Raw genomic sequence first — 26,185 nt, forward strand, 5'->3', positions numbered from 1 at the left:
ACGTGACCCTCGCGGCTCCGCAGTGGCGGGGGGAGTAGGGGCACGCGCCCGCGGGCGTGGCCCCCAGCTCCTGGGCGTGCCCCGCGCGCGCGCCCTCCTCCCCCCCCCCCGTCCCGCCCTTTGCGGCGCGCCGGGGGAGGCGCGCGCTCGCGCCCTCGCCGTTGCCATGGCGCCGCTTGACGTCACGGGCGTTGCGCTGCCCCGGTGCGGCTGCGGCGCGGTGATTGGCGGAGACGCCGTGTGCGGCGCAGCGAGAGAGAGAGCGAGCGAGCGAGAGGCTGCAGCAGCGCAGCGGAGCCACCACACAGTCCGCGCCGGCCGCCCGCCCCGACCCTCCCGCCGCCGCGCTCCCGCCGCGCACAGGTAACGCGGCCGAACCCTCGCCACGCCGCGGGGGCCGCGCAGGTGAGGCGGGGAGGGGGGGCGAGGGGGTCCCGCCCGTATGCGGCGCGCGGGGCGACCCCGTTGTGGGGGGCGGCGCTGGGCGCGGTCGTGAGGGACCCGCAGCGGCCGCTCTGTCCGCGCTCCCCCCTCACCCCTCCGCGGGGCAGGGAGGGGCCCCGCCGCACCCCTTCTCTCTCTTTCACGGGCTTCCCCCGGCGCGGGCGGGGCGGGGCCGCGGAGGCGCGGAGGGGGCCGGGATCGCGCCGCTCCGCCATGACAAAGGCGCCGGGGCGCGCGCCGCCCCCCCTTCCCCGCCCGGCCCCGCGCGGGCGGCGCGCCCCCCCTTCCCTCCCCCCCCCGCGGCCCCGCCCTGGTGTCACCCGCATCGCCCCGGGGACGGGGCGGGGGGATCGATCGCCGCGGCCCAAACCCTGCCTTAAAATGGCTTCTGAGCAGCTCTCAGCGCACGTTGGGGACGGGAGGTCCCAAAACTTTCCCTTTCAGGTGGCTGGAGTGATAAACCCCGGATCGTTTGTTCCCTTGTGGAAGGTGGTGCTGCTGCTATTGTTTGTGGTGACCCTCAGTGAAATGACGGAAAGGTTAAAAGATTCAGAGACCGGAATCTTGTGTGTGTTCTACGCACAAACCACGCGTGACCAAAATTGTTCCTGGGTTCAGTAATCCAGTCCAACATTAAAGGATGGCTATTCCAAAGCGCGTGTCCAGAATGATCGAGTCGAGATACATAAAAGGATGGGGTCGAGGGAGGAGCGTTCTCACCTGATGTACCATAGAAAACCCCCGTTATCGCTGTTGGGCAGAGCTTTAATTTTTTTTCTAGTGCTGATAAGGTGCAGGTTATGAAGCGCCTCAGCCAGGTCATGCTGCCTCAGTTACTGGTGTTGATTGAATATTTTTAAACAGTCGGATTTCCTTTTGTCTCTGAAAGCATAGCCTCTCAGGCTGAGAAGCAGTACCTTGCTCAGAATGTCTACTGCATCCTGTTTTGGGGAAGGAGGTTAACATTATCAAAGGGCGTGCACCTTGAAGTGTAGATATTTGATGGATTATGACTGTGTAACAGCCAGCATGGGACTGAATTTGCAGATCCCTATGCCAAGTCTTTTGGCGTGTAACTAAGATTCTGTTAAAGCACAGTTTTGCCTGGTACTGGTTTCCCTAGCCTCCATTTGGTCTGTTCCTGTGAAAAACTTACTGTTGGATATTACCTTTGTCAGTTTTGTTATAGTGATGATTGGATGCATTTGATGCTGCAGCTTGAGCATAGTATTATGAGAGTGATGGCAAAAAACCTAGGATTTGTGTATCTGTGCATAAGATAGGAATTATTTCCTTTCAGTTCACCTTTGGATGCTTTTGTTTGCTTTTATTAAAACAATAACATACTTCTAAAAGTTAACAGTTTTTCAGAAGGAAGCAGTGACTTCTAAGTCTTAGATCCACATATCCATGTGTTGGAGCACTGTGTGTTTGTCTATCTTGTGGATATCTAGCTGGGTTTCAGCTGTACTTCTTACAGTTGCAAATACATAAAGACAGTGTCTCTGCATATGAAGTTAAAACACTTTTGTTGTCGGTCAATGTCTGAATAATGCCTCGCTATTTTTCCTCTTTAGAAATATCAGCATGGATAAAAATGAGCTGGTGCAGAAGGCCAAACTGGCTGAGCAGGCTGAAAGATATGATGACATGGCAAGTTGCATGAAGTCTGTGACTGAGCAAGGAGCTGAGTTGTCCAACGAAGAGAGGAATCTTCTCTCTGTTGCCTATAAAAATGTTGTAGGAGCCCGCAGGTCATCTTGGAGAGTCGTCTCAAGTATTGAACAAAAGACGGAAGGTGCTGAGAAAAAACAGCAGATGGCTCGAGAGTACAGAGAGAAAATTGAGACGGAGCTAAGAGACATCTGCAATGATGTGCTGGTGAGAAATAATGAAACTGTTGATCCGTTTTTACTTAGAGTTGCAGGGTAAATGGTGCTGGGCCTTCTGGGACTACTTGTAGTATGTCAGTAAAGCTGTGGTCTCCTATGTAATTTCTGAAGGACAAGGTTTAAAAATTTCTTTCCTTCTAATGTATTGATTATTTCTATAGAAATCATAGTTATGAATGCTAGCAGATTTGAAAAATGTTGAAACATTGTATGCAAAACGATAGACAGGAAAAGTCAACATATTTGAGACTGAACTAGATAGAGGTTTGGTTTGGGGATTTCTCCTCTCCTACTTAATGCAGTATTTGTATCCTAGATCACTTTGATTTCTGCAACTTTAATGTGCTGCTCTAGTTGTAAGAGGTAGGTCTTACTCCATGGAAATTGTGCCCCTCCCTGGGTAAGATGATGTAATGTTAGTTATGACTCAGCCATGCAGAAAATTGTCTGCAGAAACAGGCAGTAGAAATCCTGTGATACCCTGTTAAACTTAACATTTTTAGTAGCAAACTAAAAGGGGGTTCAGGTTAGGTGTTTTCTGTGGCTTGCGGTTACATTAAAATGTCCACGTGCCTGGCAGACGACTTCAGGAGACTGGTTAATGGAATATCCATTCTTCCAAATGCATATACCAGATTGTCGGGTCTTTTTTCAACTGCTTATGCCTGTGGTGCTTCGGAGAACACTCATTAGCGGATGTCCAGTCATGCAACCACTTGTGAGGAAGATGTTACTATCAGCAACAGTCGACCCTGCAGGTGTGTCATCCCACATGTGACCAGGGATCACGTACCTGGAGGGAACAGAATGACATATGATATAAGGGAACTGTTAAATAGCTAAGTATGTGCTTGAAGATCTGATGTCAAACGAAAACTAAGATCAATGAATAGCATAAATTTCACTTGCTGTGTAGGATAACAAAATGACATGGGTGGTGATCGCTTCTAAAAGACTGGTTCTCCAAGGGTGTGTAAAAGTCGGCAATGGATAACTCTGAGTCTTGGCTTCCAGTACAGGCTGGCTTCCCTGGTTATTGTAACACACCCAGTTTCGTCTGTTTCGCTACCTCCTGTAAGGATAACTCTTAAACTTCCACTATGAAAATGGAAATGCTGAGCTACACATGGGAAGGAATTGACTTACTAGCTCTTGTGTTCTTGAGTGGTGGCTCATCTGTTTAAGCCAAGGAAATACGGATCCACATCTGGCATCCTAATTTCATGTTATTTATTTTTTAATTAATTACTTTAATAATCAGTGGGAAAGTCCTCAGGGGTGAAAGCTTTCATTTTGGAGTGATCTGAAATACCTTTGTGAAATACCTTTGTATATCTTTTTTTTTTTTTTTTTTTTTTAATTAAGTCATTTGGCTTAGAAACCCCCATTTTACAAGAAGTTAGTGTTTGTAATTGATTTTTTTTCTCTGGCAATGCAGAGAAAGATTGAGGTGAAACTAGTTTTTGTTGAGCATGCTAAATGCAAAAACTAAAACCCCATGGTCCAAGTTTGCTGCAGTAGCTAAAGTATCTGCGCAGGCACGCAGATGTGGTATCTTATTAAATCTTCTGAATCTCAAAATGGACTTGAATCTCTCATTGTGTTTAATGAGGGATACATACATTATTTGAATAAATTAGTACACATTATTACTTTTAGGCAGCTAATGTCTTACTAATGTTTAGTGTTGCCAGTTCAGTTTTTCTGATGGGTTAAGGAAAAATTACTGTCCAGAAAAAACAATGCCTTAGGCAGTGATTAGCAGTAATAAAACTACTTTTTTAGACTTTTTTTAAAAAGAAAACCTTTTTCTTAATTCAAGGGGTAGGATTTAAAAACACTTTCAAATGGCATGCACTACTTCTTCATTGCTAATTGCACTGAAGAATTAGATTTATGTTTAAGAATATACTCTTGTTTCTTTGTTGGAATGTCCTGTTCATGTACATTCTTACTTCCTTAAGAACCTGACTGACCATATTGCTTTATTTGTCATCCACTTAGTTTTAACAGAGGAAAGAGAACTGTGGTAACATGTTTGGTTGTTTTTTTACGACGAGGAGTCTGCATAATGCTACATGCAAACAGAGAACTAGGGTTGTTTTCAGAAGACCTTCTGTAATTTTTGTACAGGGTAGCCTAGTCTGTAACTTCCCAGAAGCAAAAAACAAGGCTTACCAAATCTCAATTGGTGCGAAGTATTAGGACCTGAAAGTGTTAACAAGCTTTCAAAGCTTTCATTCAGGAGCCTTATCAATTACAGTACAAAAGCAGCTCAGAAACTTTTGTATCTTTTATTAAGACTGTGAATCTGTTTGAGTTGTTGTTGTCTTCAGTTGCCTGCTAGGCTCTTAAGTAATATCAAATACCCTGGGGTATTACATCACAGCACAGTGTGGAAGTGGCTGGTGTCTTAACTTCACTGTAAAAAGGAGGAAACCAATTAAGAGAATGTTTGTGACTCTCCGAATGTAGCCAAAGCTGGCTCTTTTGCCGCTTCTCGCTCTCTTCCCTTATTTGTTGGAATCAAATTACTTGTGGATCAGAAGAAATAGCTCCTCTAATCCAGCAGACACAGAGTACGCTAAGCTGTGCCTGAGTTCTGTTCCCAGCTCTTCACTAGCTTATGGTATGAATAAGAGCAATTCATGCTGAAGTTTTTTCTTGCTTTATAACCATTAGGGTCAGTGGTAAAAAATTTAGCAACTATATGGGTCAGGTCAAATCAATTTTTTTCTTTAGACTGACCTTATAGTAGGAAAAACCAGCCTCTACATCCTTGCCAGTTCCTAAACCTTCCCTTATGTGAACCTCCTGTGGAGTACCTCTGCAGCTCTACAAACAGCTGAAATTGTCTTCTTGTTTGTACCCTCCAAGTACTGCTGTACAAAGGAGAGACACCCAAAACGTCTTGATCCAGCACCAGTTCTGTCGGATATACAGTGGAGTATATTCAGGTGCAGTATAACTGACTCTAATTCGGAGTTGGTCTGGTAGTGCTGCTAAACTGCAAACAATTGTGACACATTGTGCATGGTACAAGCTGCGTGCACTGTAACAATAAAGACAATTTCCAAATTCTCTGAGAATATAGGGTGTGTAGGAAAGGATATGCATTGCCATATTTAAACATCTTAAATGTGCTTGAGTATTGTAGAAAATTTCCAACCTGAGAAATTTCGTTTGGTACAGGAAATTAAGCTTTTTGTTAAATACTTTTCCTCATGCTAGCTAAGCATAAGCTTTGCATGCTTTTTCACTTTCTGTAGTAGAAGGGAGGGTCTGTCTAAAACACCAGTACAATGGTCTTTTATTTGTCATTTCCATAATAAAACTTGTTATTAATCTAACAGGTGTGGATTTTCTTCAAAATGCTTTTTGCAGTTAATGGGAAACAGAGCTGTAACTGAAGTGGTTCAAATTAATTCTGTAGTAATATGAATTTTTCAGCTGATGAGGATTCTGAAGTACAGAGAAGAATGTATGGAGAGGCCTTTGAAAAGCTAGCATCTGATGCTGCTTGCATGTTACAGGCTTGTAGAAGCTCTAACCTATTGGTACCTTTCACGGAGTCTGTGACATGAGCAAGTGTAAACTAGTCACTTAAACCAGGACTGGCTATTTCCACTGTAGCATGAATGTAATTCCAGATAGTTACGTTCTCTTCTCAAGTCTGACACATGCAGGAGGAGTCCTCTGCACATCCTCCAAAGTGTACTGTATGTGACAGTTTAGTAAGTGTCTTTGCTTGCAGTGCCCAAGCACTGTGTTTCACTGATTCGCTTTCCTTTCGGTTCTTCCTGGTAAGGAGCCGAAACCTTGGCTGTCCTTCAGAGTTCTAGAGTTACTGTTGCACAGAGGTGCTGCAGCACTGTTTCCCCACATTCTCCCTGCCAGGAAAGCTGCAGGTTAATGGAGCTGTTTGGAAAATAAGATTAATTGTTTTCTTTTTTCACCATGTTATTTCTTAACTTTATGCTCAAAAGCATAAAATGGTACTCCCTCTGTTCTTATACCACTTATTTTCTTTGCACTTGTTATGGATGCTTTACTTTTTAGTGCTGCAGTTCATGGGGGGCGGGGGGAGCATAATTCCATTCTGAGCGCATCTAAATGGCTTTTTAAGGAACATACCGCAGAATTAATGCCAATTGCCATCAGAGTCAAATTACTGTGGGACTATTTTCTAGCTGCCAGCAAACACCTAATAGGTTACTATGTTAACATCTATAAAACCTGCTTCTGCACTAATTCTTGGTGACAGGGTTAGGAAATTCAGTCCACTCTCCTATAGGAAGCCATATGCTTCTAGATGTATGAGGTTTGTTTTTTAAAAGTCAGCTGTTGTATGTTCATTGTGTCCTCTTGATGGTCAAAGAGCACAGCTAACCTGCAGAGTGGTGTTGACGAGCAGGTGAGTAGATGGTTTGTGAGCTTGAGTGACAAATTATACCATATAGCCGCCTGTGCTCTGAAGATATCTGATAGTAACACAAAAGTCAATATTCTGACTGTAAATTGTTACCTTTAGTTCTGTGACTCCTTCAGGCTTGCTTATATTTTTATTTTTGACAGCACTTTGTTTCTGTCTTTGAGATCTGTGTCCTGTACTTGATGTTTTTGGCAAAGAAGAGGAGGCATTTGTAGAAGCTTCTGTTTGCGGAATGTTGTTCACAGAAGGGAGGTGGTTAACTTGTTGAAATCTAGGAATTAGGTGCCCAAAATCTTTCTTTTGAAAAACGTAGTCATTATTTTAAGGTTTAATTGAATAACTTAGTTCAACTTGGTTCAGAACAGATCCTGTTAGATCATATTGCTCAAGGCCTTGTCAGTCAAAGTTTGAATATCTTCAAGGGTGGAGATTCCACCACCTCTCTGGACAACCTGTCATAATATTTGGTCATATTTATGGTTAAAAGAAAGAAAGAAAAAAAAAAGTCCTTATACGTAACTAGAACTTCTGACATTCCAACTTGTCTGTTGCCTCTCATCATTTCACTGTAGACCCCCAGGAAGTCTGGCTCCATCTTCTCTAGGCAGCTATGCACAGCAGTAAGATCTGCTGGTCTTCCCTTCTCCAGGCTGAAGAAACCCAGCAATCTCAACCTTGTCTTGTGCATCATGTCCTCCAGCCCCTTAATCATGCTGATGGCTTCCACTGGAGTCCCTTCAGTATATCTGTGTCTCTCCTATATGGTGAAGCCCAAACTTGGACATGAAACTCAAGACGTCATCTCAGGTTGTTAAAATTCATATTAAGAGATGGTAATTGGCAATGTGCTGGTGGTATTTGTGAAAATATGAGTACCTCTGGTTCACAGATGCTTCTCTGAATGAACTTCTGTTTATCACAGAGCAAAATGTAGCCAAGGTTTACTGAATTCCCAGGATGGTTATAATTTAAGCTTTTGATTAACTCTCGAAGTCTAGGTTTTTCGTTTAGGGCTTGGCTGGTATAGTTGCTCACATATATTCAAGGTAGGAAGCTGAGGCAATTTGCATCAGCCTCATGATTTCACTTTGTTAATCCTTTAATCACTTCCCTGGTTGTAGCTACACTCCTTCAGGGTTTTTTTTAGCTGTTAGGTTTTTAGTTTGCTTCTTTTTTTTTGGTTTTGTTTATGAACTTAATGCTGATATACAGTTTTTAGCAGCAAAGTAAAGTTAACTTGATTGATTTAGTCACCTATGATACTCTCCTCCTCCTTCCCTGCTGCTGAAGCAAGAACTTCATTGCATGTATTAGTAATTTTTGCTGTGTTTCACTGGTTGGTTACTTAGGAGACTGAGAGTAGAAACACTGCATTGTCAAGATACTGGTTTTTGCTGTGCCTGTGAAAGCAGTAAGTGGTAGAAGCATAAAATTTAGAATGTGAGGAGAAGTTAGTGCATTGTCTCTGTACATCTGTCTAAACAGATGCCATGCTATCTCTGGTTTTATCTGGAAACTTCTGTCTTGTTCCTGTGTACTTGACAGACAGACGTGTTTCTGAAACCGGTTCTCAAACACTTTACCTGTTCTTCACTGTAGGCAGACACAGCGGCTCCTGGCTCTCAACCTGACAATGGTTGTCCCTTCAGGCAGTAGTTGACTGCCATTTTGAAATAGTTTAAGAAAGCTGGCACTGTTAAAGTTGATTGAGGAGTACTAAGATTGTGATTACTTCTTAAATTTGTTTTTTTACTAAATACCAGCTCTTGTGTAGCTCCTTATTTTTCTTGAAATCTCACAGAAGATTGGCATTGCCTCTTCTAATGGCAGGTAATAAGTCATACTGCTGCTGAGACTAAGAGTAAGTTCTTAATTTTTTTTAATCAGATTTAATACAGATCAAAGGAGGCAGAGAGCAGTTGTGGGTTGAGTTTTTTTTCTGAATGTTACCCCTTGATTATGCAAGTAACAAAATAGTAAACAAGTAACAAAAAAGTTAACAAAAGGAATCTGACTTCTAATTGATAAGATTCTCCTAGTAAAGAGTAGGCTTACATTGCTAAAATGGTATTTTTGCTAATAAAATGCTTTTATTAGCATCGTATGCAATAATGAACACCTAATAGATGCATAGTCTGCTTCAGGAGGTTTCAGATCTGCTCAGAGGGCAAGCTGCTGAAGACAAATGGTTCCTACTTCTGTTTCCTATCAAGGAGAAAAAGTGTTACATCATGGTTGGACTCGATGATCCAGTGGGTCCTTTCCAACCTAGTGATTCTATGATTCTATGATGGGGGGCGGGGGCGTTAGTAGTATTTCTTCGTAGACCAAGGCTGTAGAGTCTTAAGAGAGCTCAAACGTTCTGATTCACAGTACAGCCACAAAAGCTATCACTTAGATCTACCTGTCTGTCAGAAATTTGCATCAAACTGAATTGGTTTAAATTTTGTACTATCTCAAGTTTCTAAGGTGTTCTGTTTCTTCAAAGAATAATGATCGATGCACTTGCACTATTCTATTTTGTTTTGAGTCCCCAATATTCAAGAAATAAATTAATGAGGTGGTGCAAAAAAAAAAAAAAAAAGCTTTGATCCTTAGCAGAGACTGTTTTGTGTGTTCATGTCCATTGTAAGGCCTCAACAAATCAAATACATTAGTCGCAATTATTTTTATTAAGTGTCTCATTGGCTGCTGCCTTTCCTGTGAGGTTTCTCAGAGTTAGTTATTAAACTGAAGAGGTATTGTCTGTGCTTCAGAATTTGTTTCCTTCAGTGTTGTGTGTGTTAACCATACTTGGGTAAAAACTTGTAGTGATTGGCATGAAGGACTTCAAAAGTATTTTGAATGTAATGATAGTTCCCGATGTGAAGCATATTTGCTTTACTTGCCATAAACACTAATTGGAAACCAAAGTGATAGAAGGAACACATTAGTAAAGGGCATGATCATCTAAGTTGCGGAGGGTAGATCTGCAAGGAGAGCTACATGTGTGAACTGTGTGTAAAAGTGTGAAACAAGATGCTGCTCATTGCCTCTGTTTCTGTCATTTTTTATTTTTTCCTTTCAGACTGGGTGCGTTGTCCGTAAGTACCGTATTTTCCCTCTAGGCACCTCATAGGTGTTTCAGCACACACACAACTTCTTACTGACTTAGTTCTAGATCACAGCGTACATGCCAGCATGAAGGTGATTTTTCAGGGTGTCCTACTTCTTCCATGTTTTCCTCCCCCTGCCCATATGTGGGACTGCTATTGTTCTCTTTTCTAAATAAATACATTTAGCCTGGTTTAGTAGTATTTTTTTCCATAAGCTAAAAGTTCTTGCTATTCTTTCTGTTATGCAGGATTCCCTTTTCTCCATTAGTGCTTTAGTTCTTTTTGCAGTTACGTTCTTGTTACTTGGGCCTCATTTCCTCCATTTTTTCCCTTTCTAGATCTTCAGCAGATTGACTACAGCAAAACTGCTGATCAAGTGTACCTTTTTCCTGCTCTTATCAGAATGGGTGTCACTGTGCATTTCACATCTCACACTGTTACATGACCTCCACAGTTGAGTTCTTCCCTGCCCCTTGAAGGTCTTCTGTCCCAAATTTAGAATTTCTGCCGTGCTGAGGCTCATTGTTCACACCTCATCTCCTCCAGCCAGCTTTCTCTTCTCACCTTTTTCAGACTTCTGCTGCTTTGTTTATGTAGGCAGCCAATTAGATGGGAAGAGATAATAACTGGGTCTGAGAACAGGCAGCATGCTTGTTTCCTTCCTCAGCAGATATTTACCAGAGACATCTCCAGGGTCACAGCAGGCACTGGCATCTGACACATTTTCTTGTAGTCCTGTCCTGGTAAGCAAATGAGTAGATAGAAATGTGTAGGTAACTTGAAAGAAGAGGCTTTGCTTCTGGCTGGAGTAGGAGGCTGACAGCAGAACAGTCCTTTAGATTTTCCCTCAAGAGGGCTGGAGGTCACCCATGAGGCAGCAGTTGCAGAACCCTGATCCCGAGCTCTGGGTCGATTGTAATCAGAAGCAGCATAAGGAGCCTGTCTCAAAACAGCCCGAGTTTGGGAAGGGGTTGTCTAAAAATATTGTACCTCTTAAAAATTCAAATATTGTCATTTTCCTTCAACAATTCAGATAGATGTCAATAAAGTTTCTACTGTCCCTGAGTGGTTTGGTTAAACCCTTTGTAGCGTGTGTGCGCCAGTCTGTTCAGCGTGGTTAGTTGCATGTGTTGTTTTATAGCCCAAGTAACTTTGCTAACTGTGATGCTGAGGCAGAAAACACGTGCATGGAAAATCACACGCTGGCTTTTTACAGGAATGATAGGTGTCTTGAAGTTGTCCAACACAGGTGGCCTTCTTCAATAGCTTTGTCATCAAAACAGAAGTCTGTAAAAACTGGCTAAACCAAAGTGTGGGGCAGTTCCTGTGCTGATTGGTCAGTGGGTTCCACATGATGAAGTACATGTGGCTCTTCCCACAAAGTGTGTACCTGGAAGTACTGATCTGACTCAATGTTTTGAATGTCTGTCTTAGTACACCTGATACTTTACATCTGTAAATCTTTAAAATGCTGTTTTGGCTGTGCAGATATGACAAGGCAGCGAGTCAACATTGTAACAGTACCAGGTTTGTGTCTCCTGCCACAAAGGAACTGGTGCTGCTGTGGGAGCAGTGCTCTCTGGGTTGCAGTTGATGTGTTTTGATGCACCAGGAAAGCCGAATCTTAAGATCTGATAGACTCTAATTTTATTGCTTGTTCTAACACAGTGCTTCAGCTGCATGTCTGTATTAATTATATTATCCATCACATCTTTCTTATTTTTTATTCCCTCCTCTTCTTCTCACCTTCGTCCTTTATAAAGTGAATAGCTACCTGACTAGTGTGAAAGTGCGATGAAGGGGTTCATTCCTGGTACTGACATGGTACTGAAATGCTTCAAATAATCTGAAGTTATTTGATAGTCTTCTAAAAGAAATGCTGACTTGAGTACCAGTGCTTTTATAAGCTGAAGGTTTTTTTTTAATGAAGCCTGGAAGCAGGTTAAAGACAAAAGTAACTCTTATGTGCAGGTAGTCAAGTATCTCCAGCTTCTTTTCCATAATGTATTGTAGATGTTAGGGTTAGGTTGATGTAAGAGGAGTTTGGACAAGAGTGTGTAATGTGGACAAGAAGCCCGTTAGAGGTTACTACACTCAGAGAAACCACATTTGGCTTAGGAAGTCCTGGAGCCTTGGTGGAGACTAATGAAGGCATAATATTTTCTTGCTTTCTTCATGTATTTTTCTATTGGCATCCGTATTTGAGCAGTGTTACAGGTAGATAAGTAGACAGCAGAGTCTTGTCAGCCAGTAAAATCCCTCCTGTGTTCTTGTAATGTCTTGGAGAAAGATAGTGGCATGCTGCTTACATCATGAAAATATTAGGCCATCGTCAGTTAGTGTGAGATGTCAGACAAGGTTTTCAGGCTGTGCTTAAGGGCAGACGTGATGTTTCTTTCATGTTTTCCATTAATTTAAAAAAGAGAGTTCTTATGTCATCTTCATCCCTATGCCATATGCTACAGATGGATGCCCAGTGAATTTTAGTTCAGCTAATACTCCTGTGTGTAATTTATCTTCAAAACTAAAAATAATGTCATAACTATGTCGAGTAGCTTTTGATACTGCATGAAAACAAAAGGCCTGCCTTGTTAGCTCTAAGCAGAACTGATACTGCTTAAATTAGCTAATTTTTATGTATTCTTTTGGATTCTGCCATTGTGAAGCTTGATTCTTTTGTGCAAGGGCAATATCTTTTGGTTTCTCCAATAATTCTGGAGTTTTTACTCTGTGCATCTTAATTCCTGGTAGTTAAAAAACAAGTACTTTGTTCTCAATACTTGAAACTGTATATTATCTGCTCGTTTACAACTATTTTTTTTCTAGAATATGGTGGTTTTAGTCTTCAGACTCATTTGTCCAGGGGAAATGTCTTAAATATGAAATTGAGCTATTAATGCAATGCTGAATGCATTTATGAAGTTCCCAGGCAGTAACATGTACTGAGACCGAGCATTTAATAAAGGGAAATATGCTCAGTACTATAAGCAACAAGGCAAAACTGAGGCATTGATTTTAATGATGAATTTGGGAATAATCTTGTGGCCCACACAAGTCATTTACCAAAGGTGCAAGCACATGCTTTTAAAAGGGTAGCTTTAGGCTTCAAGTGTCAGGAAAGGACTAGTCAAGTCTTCACGGGTTGGCTTCCTGTATTGAACTGAAGTTCTCACCACAGTGTGACAAACTGAAACATGTCTGCTTGCAGTAATAAGCAGAAGGATTTTTTTTTCTTTTTTAGAGGGTTGTGTGTTGCTTTTTTGTTACACAGAATTACTACTTGTTACACTTCCTCCACACTCCTGAGTATGATAACTCCTACCTTTCAGACTTTATCTTGCAGAACCACGGGAACAAATCCTTAGAGACCTTCCTCAAAATTGGCTCAAAAGGCATTGTGCTTTATCTTGCCACCTGTTGACACACTCCTGCTCAGGCAAAAATGTGTGAGAATGAGGAAAGTGAATCCCTTACCAGTTTAATATTTAAAATAGGCCAGGATTGAAGTTTGCCAGTACAATAATAAGGCTGTGTGCATATGCGGCCTCTGTTATATCTTTGGAGACATAGCCTTTTCTCTAGTGCATACTTGTTGGGGGTGGGGAAATGTACCCAATTTATAAGATTTCTTATCTGTGGTATGTGTGAGTATAGCTGACATCTCTTGAGTTGGAATGTGCTGTCTGTCCCAGTCCAGAGTGCCAGAAAGCTGTTATTTTGATCATAATCACAATTGCAGATGTGAAGTGTTGAAGCCTGATCATTTAATGGCCAGCATATTAGAGTTTATATTCAAATTTAGTACCTGTGTGGTGAGGGGTTTTTAAAAAGGGTAATATTTTCCGTTAAGTCTTTCTGGAAAGACTGTGTGTGACCTTGCTATGAAAAGTATTAGAAGCACTTGTACAAGCTGTTACAGGTCTTGGCTGAGAAGTGCTCTAAGATGTGCTGCTGCATCTGCCTAACAGACTGCAATGCTGTGGTTTGTTTCACAGCAGTTAGGTTCTTGCTGTCAAATTAAAACCTCTGACGATTCCAGTTGAGTAGTTGTGGGGTCTGGGGAGCAGGCAGGAGTGTTTTGGTTTTGTTTAAAAAGCTGTTTAAACCATGTTCTGATTGAGGCACTGTAATTAACTGCCATGGAGTTATAGTTAATGCATATTAGTATATAAAAAATGGATGGGAATTTGGCATGATAGGAGGTATGTTGTGAACATGTAGCTATAATACACCTGTGCCATATGGACCCTGGTTGTCTGGGTGTTGTGTGCATTGCAGTGGTGTGGATCCCCTAACAAACTTAGTAATTACAGATCAGCTTATTGGTCTTGTCTTGGACCCAGAGTTAGCACTGAAGTTAGCACTGCTATCACCCATAAGCAGATGTGTTAGCAGAAAACAAAGTGTTAGATTGTTCGTGCTTTTTGTTATGCCTAACATCTTATGTTAGCTTCTCTAACAGAACTGTGAAAGGTCAGCTGTTTTAATGGTCTCGTCTGTATGGCTTTCTGTAGCCACAGTATCTCCATGCAGACTGGCTTTCTCAGCCACCCTCTGGGATAAATCAGTGTACTCTGAATGTTCAGGCCAACTTTAAAGGAGTGTTTTGTGCTTACTTATGCCAGTAAAAGAAAATATGTCTTGAAATAGAGGCTGATATAAACGGGAGAAACTGAATATATAGTACTAGATAAATAACAGAGGAGAGATCTCCTTTCAGTTATTTCTCATGCGAGCTTTTAAATGTTAATCTGCTTTCAGGTTTTGATGTTGCTGTTTAAGAAGTATTTGGCATACATAAAATTCTTCCAAAGATATGTGGCCTACCAGTCCTACGTGTTTTTTGTGTAGAATAGAGCCTTTCATCCCAATATGAACAAGCTACCAGTGCCATCTCAGAGTCGGAGTTCTTTGCATAGGCTGTTCTCTATGAATAGCTTTCAAAGGCATTTTCTTAGTCTGTCATTCTTCTAAACTCAACATGGGTTTAAAACTTCTTGTAGCTACAAGGCTTACGCACTGTCCAAGCTGCTGTTGCCCTTCTAGTATCAGTTTGATTAGGAAGACTTTCTCAATCAGTAGTCATTCCTCTTCCCTGTCTGCTGGTGCAATTCACCCGTTGCAATTAGCTGTTTGCAAACAAATTTACCTCATTTGTGACCAAAGCAAAGTGCAAGTCTGAATGTTTGGTTGCTGCTGAGGGGGTGAGCAGAGCTGTGCTTTTTAACTGAACGTCCCTCTATGCAGACGATGAATAATTCCCGTTTCTAAAATCACTAGCAATGTTCTGCTCTGACCAATTTATGGAGGGTACAGAAAGAGAGCAACTCCCTATGGTGCCACAAGGGTAGGCACAGACTGACACAGCTGACTTAATTGGAAGCTTATTCTCAGTAGCTGGGAACCTTCATTTGTCATTGGAGTCAGAGTTTCATGACACTGATGAAAAATGTCATAGCTGTGAATCTTGAAGCTCTCTAATGGCGAGAACAGAGCATGTAAGTAGTTACAGAGAGCTGAAGAGCATCAGCCATTTACCTTACAGCCTTCTGCTTTGTTCCACCTGCACCGGGGTAGAGACGGCTCTGAACCCTTCTTGCGTAGTGATGTGCTGCCAGAGGGGCGCTTTAGGCACAAGGCAGCTCGGGAGCCCATTTGGCTGGCTCTGTAAAAATACTTAAGCTGCCGATATGCTTGTATTGTTCCTTTGTTGCTAAAGTATTGTCTCTCCCATCGTTCAGGTGGGAAGCAAAGACACACAGTATTTTTCAGTGTCTTCCTGTATGGATGTAAAATGAATCCATATGCCCACCCTTGCAGTTCCGGGAATATCTAATATTAAAAGTGATTGAATAAATATCTTCCATTATGCTGAAACTAATAAAGTCTGCTAACAGGATTTTATCTCATGAGTGCATGGGCTGTTTAATCTTGTCTGATTTTGGTTTCCATCATCTGGACTTGTTCATTACCCTGTCTGCTGAGACAGAAATGAGAGAGTGCTGCCATACTATGTAACTTCATTTTAAGGGTTACACAAAAGGTTGAGGCTACCAAGCTAAATATGCGTGATTTATATAAACAAATAAGCAGTACTTTAAACAAAATGAAAAAACAACCAAACTTGTTCACTCTTCCTGCTTTTTCTGTGGATTAGTTTTCTGTAGCTTTCTGTCAGTTGTCCTGTTAAGCAGAGCAGGTACCACAATGCGGTGGTTACAGCCTGCCGTGTTCAGGGTGTACCTGTCCCAGGAGTACTTCGTGTTACACAAAGACACTCAGCCTGCAGGGTGCTATCCAGAATAAAGTACTGTAAAGCAGCTGTCATTCTGTGGGTTGGAACTGAATTAGATCGTCCCTTTCTGTGGCGTTGTTGGAAATAGGAGCCAAAAGCAGTGAAGCAAAATGGAAATGTCAGTCATATAATTTATGGGGGGGAATTCACCCAAAAATTCTTACTAAAATCTCTTCTAGAAAATTGTTTGCTATATAGCCTTAGCGAAGTATATGTAACAGCTGGTGATTTAATTTTGAGTATTCAAAAGCATTTATCCACTTTTTCTGGTTTTTAAATAGGTGGCTTTTCTTTGAAAGTCTGATATTTTTAAGCACTTGATATCAAGAAGTTTGACAAGCTTGTACCTTAATTTGACTAAATGTGTTGGAGCTAGTGATCTTTTTTCGTTTGCCTTTTTTTCTTTTCATCATAATAAAACTCTTGCTAAATTACATGACTGCCTCAGCTGGGAGCTTGGTATGTTAATTTAATAAGCAGTTGGAATAATCTAGAAAAACCTGGTCTTAACTATCAGCCCACAGGGAGGATTTGGTGGAGTGACTTCAGAGCGCTAGCTTTGCTTTGGAAGATGTAGGGAGCACCTGTTAGGGCAGCACACAAAGTCAAATTGAGTGATCATTTTCAGTGATACTCAGGTGGCTGTCAGATTGTCACCTGTCTGGAAATGCAAGAATCCAGGTTCACCTTGCAGTTTCTTGCTGGCAATGGCAGTATGGCATTCCAGTTAATGGGAGGTAGGTTAATGAGGCTTATTTATTGCCTATGTAGGTAAGATATTTGGCAGCTGATAATTAAAATCCTTTTATTTATATTCTGTGGATGCAGATTTTCTTCCATTTGTATACCTTCTGCCCAGACTCTTTGGATTACCTTTTTATTTTTACTTTTTTTTTTGCCAGGGTGCTGTATAATGGCTTGTAGACAACCCTTCCTGTCATACAAGACTCGCCTGCTAAATTAGCACAGATGCCTTCTCCCCATCAAATCACAGCATGCAGCGTTCCTTTTTGTCCCTAGGATTTTGATCCAGAACATGTTCTCCTTAGCCAAATATGCTGTGAAGGTGAAGAAAGTAGGCAAGAAGTAAATCTGTCTTGACTTTGAAATAGATTGTAGTATAACTGGATTGTTGTTTCAGCATGCTGTAAAACAATGCGTGTTTAAAACACTGTGCTCTTTGTTTCTCCTTTAGTCTCTGTTGGAAAAGTTCTTGATCCCTAATGCTTCGCAAGCAGAAAGTAAAGTTTTCTATTTGAAAATGAAAGGAGACTACTACCGTTATTTGGCCGAAGTCGCTGCTGGAGATGACAAAAAAGGTATTGTATGTCAGCTTGTGATTAAATATTGTCACATATGTGTGGGTCATGAACAAACTCGAATAATTCTGATTTGGATGTAAATTTCTGTAGTAATAAGCTTCCTGTTTTCTGAAGAGAGATCATAGGTCACTGTCTTTCAGATTAGTTATGAAAGTTTCTGTGTGCCTCTGCAGTTTGAAGCAGGGAACGGATGTTTAGGTGTGAAGTCTTGAAATCAAATCCAATTTATGCTTGCATGCATCTGGTTATCACCAAGTACAGATTTGTGCATCTTCTGCCTGACTGAGAATTGATTTTTTTTACCTCGTTGGAGGGGGACAAGGTCTTGTAGATTTTTGAAGTCTTATTTGTGCTGTTTCTCCAGCCTCGCTACAGGATACAGAAAGTCTGCGTAGGTTCAGTGAGCAAAGAGATTAGAAACCACCTGGAGAAGAAAGAATTAATGAAACTAATCTTACTGTTGGAAAAGCTCTATAACCATGGTAGTTTAATGTCCAGGTGTTTTTTGTTTCTTGTATCTTCATGTAAGCAGCTTGTCATAATTGCAGGTAAGTTCCTTCACCTAAATTTAGTTAGAAAGGTTAATATAGGGCACTTACATGGCTTAACTGCTCTAGTTGAAGAGAGACTAACAACATGCTGACTCCACGCAGAGTCTGCTTCAGTTCAGAAGGACACAAGTTTAGGTACAACTTGTTGCAAATAGTCCTGGTAGTAGTGTGGCCTGGAAAGCAGTCTGGTAACTTCTGCTAGCCCTGAGCTGTTTCCTTGCAGCTCAGCTTAGTCTGTGCTCAGTCTGCAGAAATACAGGATGCTTGGGAGTGTGCAGGAAATCTGAATGCATGGACTTGGGACCCTTGGATTTTTGGAAAACTATTCAGGTGTGCAGCTGGTGCTTAGCACCACTGCCCTTTTGTAGGACTTCATGAGGTTCCTTGTGGTGCTGCTGAATGTGTGGCGCCCACATGGCCTTGTGCTACTCTCAAGACGGTAAGTTCTCCCAGTATGATATGGAAAGATGTCTGTGTGACTTCACAAAACTAGGTTGAGTTTGGTATAGACAGACTTGGGATAATTTCAAGGGGATAGATGCATCTGCTTTAGCTTTGTGGCTTCTGTGTTATATCCACATTACGTAGGACAGCCAGGTTTCCCTGAGATGATGGATGATAGATTTGCGTAAAGATACTGAAACTTAGTGTAACAGGGCTTGGTTTGACTTTGGATGCTTGCTGCTTGCAAACTGACACACTCATGGTGGCTGCAGAGTTGCATGTGTAACCAGCACTTCAGCTCTGTGCAGAGAGAATTACATTTTCCTTTTTGTAATCTGTATTCACACGCATAGAAGGTACAGTATTTTGAGTTCTAAAGTTTCTTTTTCTATTGAGGATTAAGTTGCAGGCTCTGAAATTAGATTGTGAAAAATCTTTATTTAAAGAGGTTTTGAAGTTTCTTTTGTTTAATCTTCTGGCTGGGCAGTTTTTAGCGGGTTTCCAGATGAAGAAAATCTTATAAAAGCCCATGTAGCTCATAGCTGCTGCAGCTCCCGAACTTAAGATTACACACACACACGCCCCACCAGGTGTTCCATCTCACAGGCTTTTCCTCTCTGCTGTCTGTGACCTTGGAGAAGAGTAGCTGATAATTATTGTTTAGGAAATAATGGCCGTTTAGTTGGACTGTATTCTTTCAACCTCTTGCAGTAAATACAGCAACAGTGTAGAGCTCCCAGCTCTAGGAATTGGATTTTTATCTTCCTAAACCAGATTGTTTTATTGACTGGAGTTTTCCTAACGGCAGTCTAGTGGACAGGAATGTCAAGCAGGTACCTCACCCTACTGTTTTAGCCTTGAACTTTGGAACTGCACAACACTTCCTAAAGAATTCAAGGCTAAAAGTCTTGCTGCTTCTTTTTTACTGCGTAGCTGGTTTAAAAATGAACAGAATACATCTAATTTTGCCCCAAGTTTCCCAAAACACCACTCAAAAGGTAATTGTATTTTCTCAAATAAGGAGAAAATACATGCTTTTCTTTTTGAAGTTGTTTATGGTAAAGAAAAGTTTTTAAAAGGTAAAATGCTTAGCTTCATTCCTTGAAGTTACGTGGTTTTCATTCTTGTTTTGCCTTCCATAAACTGTGCCATTTTCTAAGGCTTTTCCTTTATGAGAAGAGTAAAATACTGCTCAGTATTTCTGAATTTAACTTAAAGTAAACCCAGTTCTTCTCAGCTGTAATGTACTAACTTCTGGTCACTTTTAAAGGTATTAGGGCCGTTGTCCGATCTTTCTGCAGCACCGCATTATTGTAATGAGCATAGAGAGGACAAAGTGTTGAATAATTGTGCAGTGAGTGTCCTTCCTCTTCCATGTTGAAGAGAACAATATGATGCTTTAATTTTTGTGAATGCATAAAGGTAAACAAATGGTGATTGCATAAGACATCCCAAATATTGGTATTCAGTTATTCTCACACTTTGAGTACTTCTGACTTAAATACTGGTGTATTTCTGAGCACTTAGCCTAAAATCCCTTTTATTTTTAGATACACGTGACTGGCACTGTTGCAGTGATCGTGCTGGATACATTTCTGGTTTGATCTGGTTTGGAATCCTTCTGCATCTGAATTGAATAACTTCTTGCCCACCTTTTTCTCCGATGCTGTTAACAGTCTTGGAGAGTGCAGGAACAATGGTTCCTTTGTGCTTAATGTCCAGCACCTCTCCTGCCTCCTACAGTCGTCAGGGGCATAGTCCAGCTTGTGGGCTGCTTTAGGCCGTGATCTCTGACCTGTCCACTCATGAGTTCAAGTGTGTACAGTGAGAATGGAAACTGTTGAGCTCTACAGTCTTATTATACACATTATAGTTGTTTTTTTCCACCAAGCATTTATAACTGGTGCAGTTGAAACAATTAGGAGAATGGCAGAAGATTGATCTCCTAAAAAAAGTCTGATTGTTAATTTTTCTCCCTTACTTCAAAGTTAATAGGTATTAGAACATTTAATTTGGGTAAAAATGCTTTCCATATCTGCATTGGAAATGGAACTATGTTGGAAGATTTTAAAAATATGCGTGTAATTCAGACTGAGGTGTGCCACTCTATCTTTGCCAAGCAATTGGAATGGGAGTTCATAGGTGACTGTTACTGAAAAGATCATCAAAAGGTCATCAGTGTTTTCTGTGACTAAAATGTGGATCTGCAATGCTCTGCTTTGTTTAAAGACATTGAAATTGTGGTACTATGTCAAACCTGTGTGTAGTTAAAACTTTAATGTTGTACCTTTTCATGTAGGTGGTGGGTTTTGTATTCCTTAAATACTACAAAACTACCACAAACATGTAAATACAAGTAGTCACAGGGTGGCAGGGAAAGCCTCAAACCCAGGATGTGGTCAGTGACAACTTCCTTTTTTTGAATAATTGTAAAATGTAATTTAGTCAAACGTTCATAAAATAATGACTTGTTAGGTAGAGTGGTTTTTCACTGGCATTCACTCTTAACATACTTTGTTCATGCAAGTGTGAGCAGTTGCAATTGTATGTCTGAATGCAGTACGTGAATTACTTACATGCAGTTTTTGTGTGTGTGTTTTCTCCCAAAGGGATAGTGGAGCAATCACAGCAAGCATATCAAGAAGCTTTTGAAATCAGTAAAAAGGAGATGCAGCCAACACATCCTATCAGATTAGGTCTGGCTCTAAACTTCTCCGTGTTCTATTATGAGATTCTTAATTCCCCGGAGAAAGCATGTTCCCTTGCAAAAACGGTAAGTCTTGGAGGGTGAAAAATTCAATTTATATTACTCTCATAACCTTTTGTCGCATGGCCAATGGAGTTGTTTGTTTTTATATCACTAGGCTTTTGATGAAGCAATTGCTGAACTTGATACATTAAGTGAAGAGTCATACAAAGACAGCACGCTAATAATGCAGTTACTGAGAGACAACTTGACAGTGAGTATCATTACAGCTTGCATATTGTCTTTGTGGCACTCAGAGTTGTCTTCTCCATTCTTAGCTGTGGAGCTGTGTCTGTCTTTTTCTTACAGACGAGTTTACAGTACACTCTGTTTCTGAGATACATCTTTTCCTCTTGCTTAGTTTTTTTTGTCTGCATGTGAATTAATGTGACTTTCTGACATGAGAAGTTGACCAAATTTTTCAGGTCTTTTATTCAAGAAATTGAGCTTGAAGTGACGCAATTTGGACGGGGACTGGCAAAGCTATTACCTTTTGTTAAACAGCGTTTGAGAATGCAGCCGGGGCTGCCTCTTCAAAACTTATGTCAGATTTCATATAGCTTATTCTGCGTGATTGCATGTGCAAGGAATGGATCTTACATGAAAACTACAAACGAAATGATCAGGTCCATTTAAGGATCTGTTTGGAGATTTTTTGTTTGGCTTTAATTTTGGTAAATCTAAAATTGTAATCAGTGCTGTTTCCATGGCAGTCATGAAACAAGTGTCTTAATTCCTTTTTTTCCTTGGACTCTTAGCTGTCTGTGGCTTAAGTTATGGATCAAGATTGTGTTCCTATGTCAGAGTAATGAAAAATCTTTATCTTCCGGGGCGGGGGGGGGGGGGGTTAACCTACTTTGAACTTTAAAACTGGCAAAGATAAACATCTAAAGCAGTGAAACAGCAAATGTAAGTAAACAGGCAATGGTGTAATTAATGGCATAGTTCATTCCTCAGGCTTCATGGGGGGGAAGGGAGAGCTGCCAACCAGAACTGAAAAAAATAAGTACCACCTCTTGTCACCCTTGTTCATGTTCTGTGACTCTGATATCAGAGACATTTGGAAAATAGCTGGGCTTCTTCTAATATAGCTAGAAATAAAGCTGTACAGTTGCATAAAATTGGAGTTGCCATATTTTCTGCCTTTGTTTCTTAACACTTTATTCTTATTCCCCTGTCTTGGAACCTTTTCCACTAGAATGGCAACTTAACCATTGAAAAAACTACTTGTGATTGTTCCAACTGTTGCTTACAAAACAAATGGAAGAGATTTCTCAATGTCTGTATTGGAGACAGATCCAGGGTTGGCATTGCTCTCAATGTCTGTGTGTGCTGTCCCCTTGAGTGGGGTTGCTCAAGAGCTGTCCTCTGAATAAGTGGTATTGACATGGAGAATAGAAGCTGGCTTTAATTGCCTGCTTCCCGGTAAAAATAATGTAAAGCTTGTCACAGCAGTTGGAAAGCAAATTGTTTCATTCACGAGTGGAAGTTGGACTGAGCTACCGTAGTGTGTGAATTACAGTAGTAGGCCTGATAATTGATGTGAGCTTTTCATTATAAGGAAGAAAGCTGTAGACAGCTGCACGATTCCATATTCTTGAATGGATGTTATGTCTTGCCTTAAATGCTTAGCGTGACCTGCATGAGTGCATCAATTCTGTGGTTTTTCCTTAACTTCTTGAGGTAGAAAATACATTTTGATATTTGTGTGACTGATAGAGACTGCAGTGAATTTCATAAAATTAAAAGAGGTCTGTTTTGCTGGTTTTGCAGGTCTGTAAGAAAGGCTTTTGACAGTGATTCAACATGTTGACCAGTTACTCCAGTACAGGAGCAGTTTTCTCAGTTGTTGATTGTTTTTACATTGGGTCTTATATGGCTGAAGAAGAGTCTGCATTCATTCTCAGGCAAAGAAGTGTTCAGAGGGTGGTTGAGTATACTAAGTCAAAACCTATTTTGCTGGAATTGCTAGATAACTCCTTCTCTGCTTTAGTGTGAAATTGTTTTTTCTTTAAAAAACCAAACAAAAAAAGAGGGCATCTCTTCCCATTAAGGGTTTTCTTTCCCAGCAGCTTTGTTAAACTGCGTATTTGTAGCCCTCCTTTCATAGCAGTCAAGCTATTTTTTTTTTTAATGAATACAGGTACGCATATGTACATACCTGTAGATACCCCAGACGTAAGGGTTTAGGATAGAAGCCTCTGAAGTTCTAATAAAACTGTTCTTTATAACTCTTCCTCCTAAGAACAGCACTGAGGCGGGGAATAACATAGTATCCTGATAATTCAGTACAGAATATAAAGCCTGAAGGGTGTGCTCTTGTCTCCAGTAGATAAACTTGTTGCTTAGCGCTTTCAGCAAAGAACATGTAGTGCTGATATCCCATATTATGTTCAGAGCAAGAGCAAGGCTGCTAGCCTTGCGGAGGTTTCTCTGTTGTTTTGTACTCCTGGAAAGGATAAAATGTTTCTGATGATGGATGCTTTTATTTTTTTTAGCATCTTGTGGGGCCTTAATGTAAGTAGAAAGTAGGCTGTAGACAGAGAATTAGTTGTTCTTTGGTTTCACCACCTTAGGCTATAGAGCATGAAGGATTCAATTAATGCTGCTCTAACTCCATAAAGCAAGAGGTTACAAGTCATACTGGGCTGGTAATAGTTTGGAAGCAGCCAGTGTGGCAAAATACTTGGTTCACAAAATAATTTCTTTGCCCTGGGTGTTGCTCTGGAACTGATGCTTACTTTCTTTAGTTGGTACTTAATCTTGATACATGGCCTTTAAGTACGATTTTATGGTGCTGATAAACTAAGATTTTGTACATGCTGTGAGTTCAGTCTGATTTTCTTTGCTCAGCCCTCCAAGTTTGGAAGCTCTTGTGTTCCAGAAGTTGCTGAAGTAGGGCACATCTGACTGAGTAGAGCCAAGGGACAGAGTTCAGTGAAATGGTTTGGGTTTTAAAAAAAAAAACCAAACGAAACAACACAACATTAGATGCCTGTTCTAAAGAGAAGGTAGCATTAACTACAGTGTTGGACACGGAGAGAGAACTTTACTGAAGCTCTTCCTTCAGAAAGATGTGTAAAAGCCCACTTGAGGAGAAGGGACAAATCTGCAGGAAACAGAGTATTCTTAGTCTCTGATTCTCCTGTGTCTGTTCTGCAGGTCTGATTCTTTCCTGCTTGTAGCCTGGTAGATATGAGACTTTGGCTTTGATGGTTGATGAACTTCCTCTTTAAATGCAGTGTAGGGTTGGGTCACCCAAGACTAGATTTTGAGTTATGTCACGTGTGGAAGAAATAGCAATCTGAGGTTTTTCCGCCTTCTTAACAGAGAAATATACTAATGCTAACGGGTGCTTTTTCCCCTGGTGCTGTGTAGGATCTCTTGCAGAATTATTATTTAAGACATAGGCTTTCTGTCTAATAATTCCTTATTAAATATTAGTCATAAATGTTAATAGCTTACATATTCTACTCATTTTTCTTTCCCAAACAGTTGTGGACATCGGATACCCAAGGAGATGAAGCTGAAGCAGGAGAAGGAGGGGAGAATTAACCAGCCTTCCAACTTCCATCTGCCTCATTCTGAAATTTACACAGTAGACCATTTGTCATCCATGCTGTCCCACAAATAGTTTTTGTTTACGATTTGACAGGTTTATGTTACTTCTATTTGGATTTCTATATTTCCCATGTGGTTTTGTTTAATATTAGGGGAATAGAGCCAGTTAACATTTGGGGAACTTACCTGTTTTCATCTGAGGTGGCCAATATTGGGTTGTGAAATTTTTATACCAGTTTTACATGTTTGGCATAGTACTTTTGGTACATTGTGGCTTCCCACAAGGCCAGTGTTAAAACAGCTCCTATGTCAGGCAAAGATGACTGCTTGCATATTGGTCTGTCATGATGGAAAAAAAGGAATAATCAGTTGCAGCCACAGGTGTAGTTAGCGTGAATATTCAAGCTGGAGCACACATGGCTGTGAACAAATTGATGTCCCATAGATATTGCATGTCAAGTCAACATGTGAAATCTGTGGAACATACCAGTCAAGTGTACATCTTTGATTGCAGCTGAAGTGTTCCTTAAGGCAGTTTGATAACCCAATCAACTTTCTCTAGAGAAAGACAGAGAAACGGTTCACATTCCATTATTTGTAAAGTTACCTGCTGTTGCTTTCATTATTTTTGCTACACATTTTATTTGTATTTAAATGGTTTAAGCAACCTAAGAACAAATGTACAAGTAAAGATGCAGTAAAAAATGAATTGCTTGATATCCATAATGACACTGTGTATCGAGCACAGCAGTAAAACAAAAACCCATGTATTTAACTTTTTTAGGTTTTTTGCTTTTGTGATTTTTTTTTTTTGATACTTGCCTAACATGCATGTGCTGTAAAAATAGTTAACAGGGAAATAACTTGAGATGATGGCTAGCTTTGTTTAATGTCTTATGAAATTTTCATGAACAATCCAAGCATAACTGTTCAGAACATGTGTATTAAGTTGATGTAAGTGGAATAAAAGTTTTATGAATGGACTTTTCAACTACCTTTGGTGTAGATTTCATGTGATCTCTCTCTCCCCATGCCATTTAGAGTAAGGGTAGTATTACACACAAATTCAGTGTTCAAGTATTTTTGTTATGGAAAAATCTTTAATGCATGCTTAGGCTTTTAGTTCATTCCAGGGTAATTAACACCAAGTGCTTCATGTCTGATTTTAAGATTGCTTTAATTAATTTACAACTTTAAGATGCCTACATCTTTCTGACTGTCCTGCTGGTACTCTGAAGATACCTTAGCAAACTTGCAGTCCCTAGACTTGGGGCAAAAGACATGTGAATGTCTTTAAGAGGTAACCTTTGGAGTAGGTCTACTTATATGGAAACCCACAGCTTCTGCTGTTGGCTCTTTCAAGGAGCTGACCAGGACCCTCCCTGAAGTTCTGAGGGTTCAGA

General features: G+C 40.8%; 1 protein-coding gene across 2 annotated transcripts; it reads left to right on the forward strand.

Annotated features, from left to right (window-relative positions):
* The first annotated feature begins 204 nt into the window (after positions 1 to 204).
* YWHAZ (tyrosine 3-monooxygenase/tryptophan 5-monooxygenase activation protein zeta) lies at positions 205 to 25,765 on the forward strand. 2 transcript variants are annotated; one of them, XM_054058725.1, is made up of 6 exons: positions 205 to 363; positions 2,022 to 2,325; positions 17,354 to 17,477; positions 21,085 to 21,248; positions 21,340 to 21,435; positions 24,717 to 25,765. In XM_054058725.1, exons 2-6 carry the CDS (start codon positions 2,032 to 2,034, stop codon positions 24,774 to 24,776), a joined length of 738 nt encoding a protein of 245 aa, XP_053914700.1. In that variant the 5' UTR covers positions 205 to 363; positions 2,022 to 2,031; the 3' UTR covers positions 24,777 to 25,765. The 2 variants fall into 2 exon arrangements, with proteins under 2 accessions (XP_053914700.1, XP_053914701.1); XM_054058726.1 differs by having other exon boundaries at positions 266 to 405.
* Positions 25,766 to 26,185: the final 420 nt, after the last annotated feature.

This window comes from Cuculus canorus, chromosome 2 (genome assembly GCF_017976375.1).
Source record: "Cuculus canorus isolate bCucCan1 chromosome 2, bCucCan1.pri, whole genome shotgun sequence".
NCBI classification, from domain to species: domain Eukaryota; kingdom Metazoa; phylum Chordata; class Aves; order Cuculiformes; family Cuculidae; genus Cuculus; species Cuculus canorus.